Genomic DNA, 2307 nt, shown 5'->3' on the forward strand with positions numbered 1-2307 from the left:
TTTGCAATAATCTTACGCCACCCTTGCACAAAACGACGATAATTTTTCTAATTTCATAGACAACAGAAGACTGTATTTTTTCTACATAATCCCCCCCTGAATTTAAAGCTGGATCCGCCCCTGATTGTACGTTGTAGTTTAGCTCTTTACGAGTAAAATACCCTTATCTGACAAGAGCCTATTTTACATACTAGGAATGAACAAACAGATATGAATATTTTAAGCTTATAAAGTGTGCAAAGGCGTCCACAAAAAGATAGAGTGCGATTTCTTAGCAGCAAAACTAAACAGATTTTATAAAACTAAAAAAACGCTAAAATCGACAGTTTTTGCGTTTTTGAGTAAACAAATGAACTGATTTTCTGATAGTTTTTGTCTCATATTGTAGGTGTTTTCAATACTTGAAAAAGTGTTAAATTTAAATTTGATTGCATCAACGGTTCAAAAGTTGTGCGCAAAACCCCGTGTTTGCACTTTCTATGATTATTTAAACAATTAGCAAACAACAAATAACGCCATAAGCCCAAAAACCAGTCTCGGCACAACAAATACGTTAGTAGTTTAGTTTCAAGCAATTGCCTCGAAAGTTTATAGCTTTTCATATGTCTACTGGATGTTTTTGGGACATGTAGAACATATAGACATTTTTAGAAAAGCTAAAGAAAGCGGGTATTATTGCTCACCACTGATTTGATGTCTGGATAAGTCATTGCTGCCCAAGAAACCGCATAGCCTCCGATACTCCAACCGAAAAGCATGATGTTCTCTACTTTGAATCCCAATATGTTGATGGCAAACTGAATTACAGCATCTATAGCATTTTGCTCCTGTGCAGGATATGGCATTCCCTAAGTAAAATAAAGTGGCTGAAAAAGTGGCGAATATTTGCTCAAAGTTCAAACTGACTGTGCTTCCTCCAAAGCCCGGATGATTCCATCCGATGACTGAGTAACCAGCCTCGATCGGAGTTATCACTGTACCGATTTCATAGAATCCAGCATTTCCTTCGCAACAAATCACTAAAGTATCTCCATTTGCGTAGGAACTTCGCCTGTCTAAAACCATGGTATCTATGCTGTTTCCATCTACTGTTTTTAGCTTATATCTTTGCCCTGCATAAACCTCTATAAGGCGAGTTCTACCTTTCAATAAGCCCTTTTCTGTAAACAAATTCGGAACTCAAAAATGTAGCAATCGGTTATGCAAACAAATTAATTTAAGTACCTAGAACGGCTTGCAGCACTCCAAGTACCCCGGGATAGATTAATCTGATCCCAAAGGTGTGTATGGCCAAGTATGCAATAACTCGAAATGGAATAGAGACAATGTTCTGAAACGCCCCCTGAGGCACAGCGACTCTTGGACTGGCTTTTGGAGTTGGACTGCAAATACACACGCGGAAAACGTTTGAACTTCCATTTAATTTTTATAACTTCCAACCTTTTAGTGTCACTTAAATCATATTCAACAGGCCAAGACTTAAATTCGAAGTCATATTTCATTAATTCCGGCTTGGTAGCAACCATATCATTTTCAGCTCTTTGTAGGACGTCTAGGAATTTTAAGTAAGCCGGATTCTTTGCTCTACTTAACCCTCTTATACAGAACGAAATGACTAATATAACCCCGACTCCCGTTGCACATTTTGCGATAAAAGGAAGCTCTTGCAGTTGAAAATATCCTTTATTGTATAATGCAGAGCCCCACAATGGACTTGTGCAAAGTCCTACTTTCCACATCATATAAAGCTAAAACAAAATTTGTACTTACTGTTTTAATTACATATAATTTAAATTACTGGTTTGGTTTCTTAGTTAGTTACTACACTTGAGTCCGGATATAACGAACTTGAAAAATTAACTAAAACTGGTTCGTTATATACGGAGTTCGCTATAAGCGAATAATAATACAAAAACACGTGGGGTATTTTATTTCGTTATTTTTACATAGAGTAGTAGAAGTTAGTAGGTGTGACTAAAAAGAACACAAAAAGATAAACAAAATTCAATTTGAAATCTACTTCATAGTCTGTAATTTTTGTTTGTCCATTTCTGCTGCAAAAATAGATGTTATTTATGTAGTTTTCAAGATCACAAAAGGACTCCCAGATATGATTAGGAACTTGGCGTGATTGTAGAAAGTTCCGAGTTTCTGACACTTTTTTTGTCATTTGAGAAATGGTTGGAACAGCATTAGTGTCTACAGTAGAATACGTTTCACCTAAATCGTCATCTTTCTCATTATCGCTTAAAGCTGTAGATGCGCTTACGGAGTCTATAATTTGCTCATCGGTCAACATTTCTCTTG

General features: G+C 36.4%; 1 protein-coding gene across 1 annotated transcript in view; it reads right to left on the bottom strand.

The window, feature by feature from the left end:
• LOC109539388 (phosphatidylserine lipase ABHD16A) overlaps nt 1-2307 on the bottom strand; it is a gene marked incomplete in the record, with an annotated part of 6272 nt that overhangs the window by 2800 nt on the left and 1165 nt on the right. The window contains 4 exon segments of the mRNA XM_048669711.1: nt 684-848; nt 907-1160; nt 1225-1382; nt 1441-1748. Coding sequence (XP_048525668.1) covers nt 684-848; nt 907-1160; nt 1225-1382; nt 1441-1748 — 885 coding nt within the window.

This window comes from Dendroctonus ponderosae, unplaced genomic scaffold (assembly GCF_020466585.1).
Source record: "Dendroctonus ponderosae isolate FM_Combo_2020 unplaced genomic scaffold, Dpon_F_20191213v2 Dpon_F_20191213_9, whole genome shotgun sequence".
In the NCBI taxonomy this organism is placed as follows: Eukaryota; Metazoa; Arthropoda; class Insecta; order Coleoptera; family Curculionidae; genus Dendroctonus; species Dendroctonus ponderosae.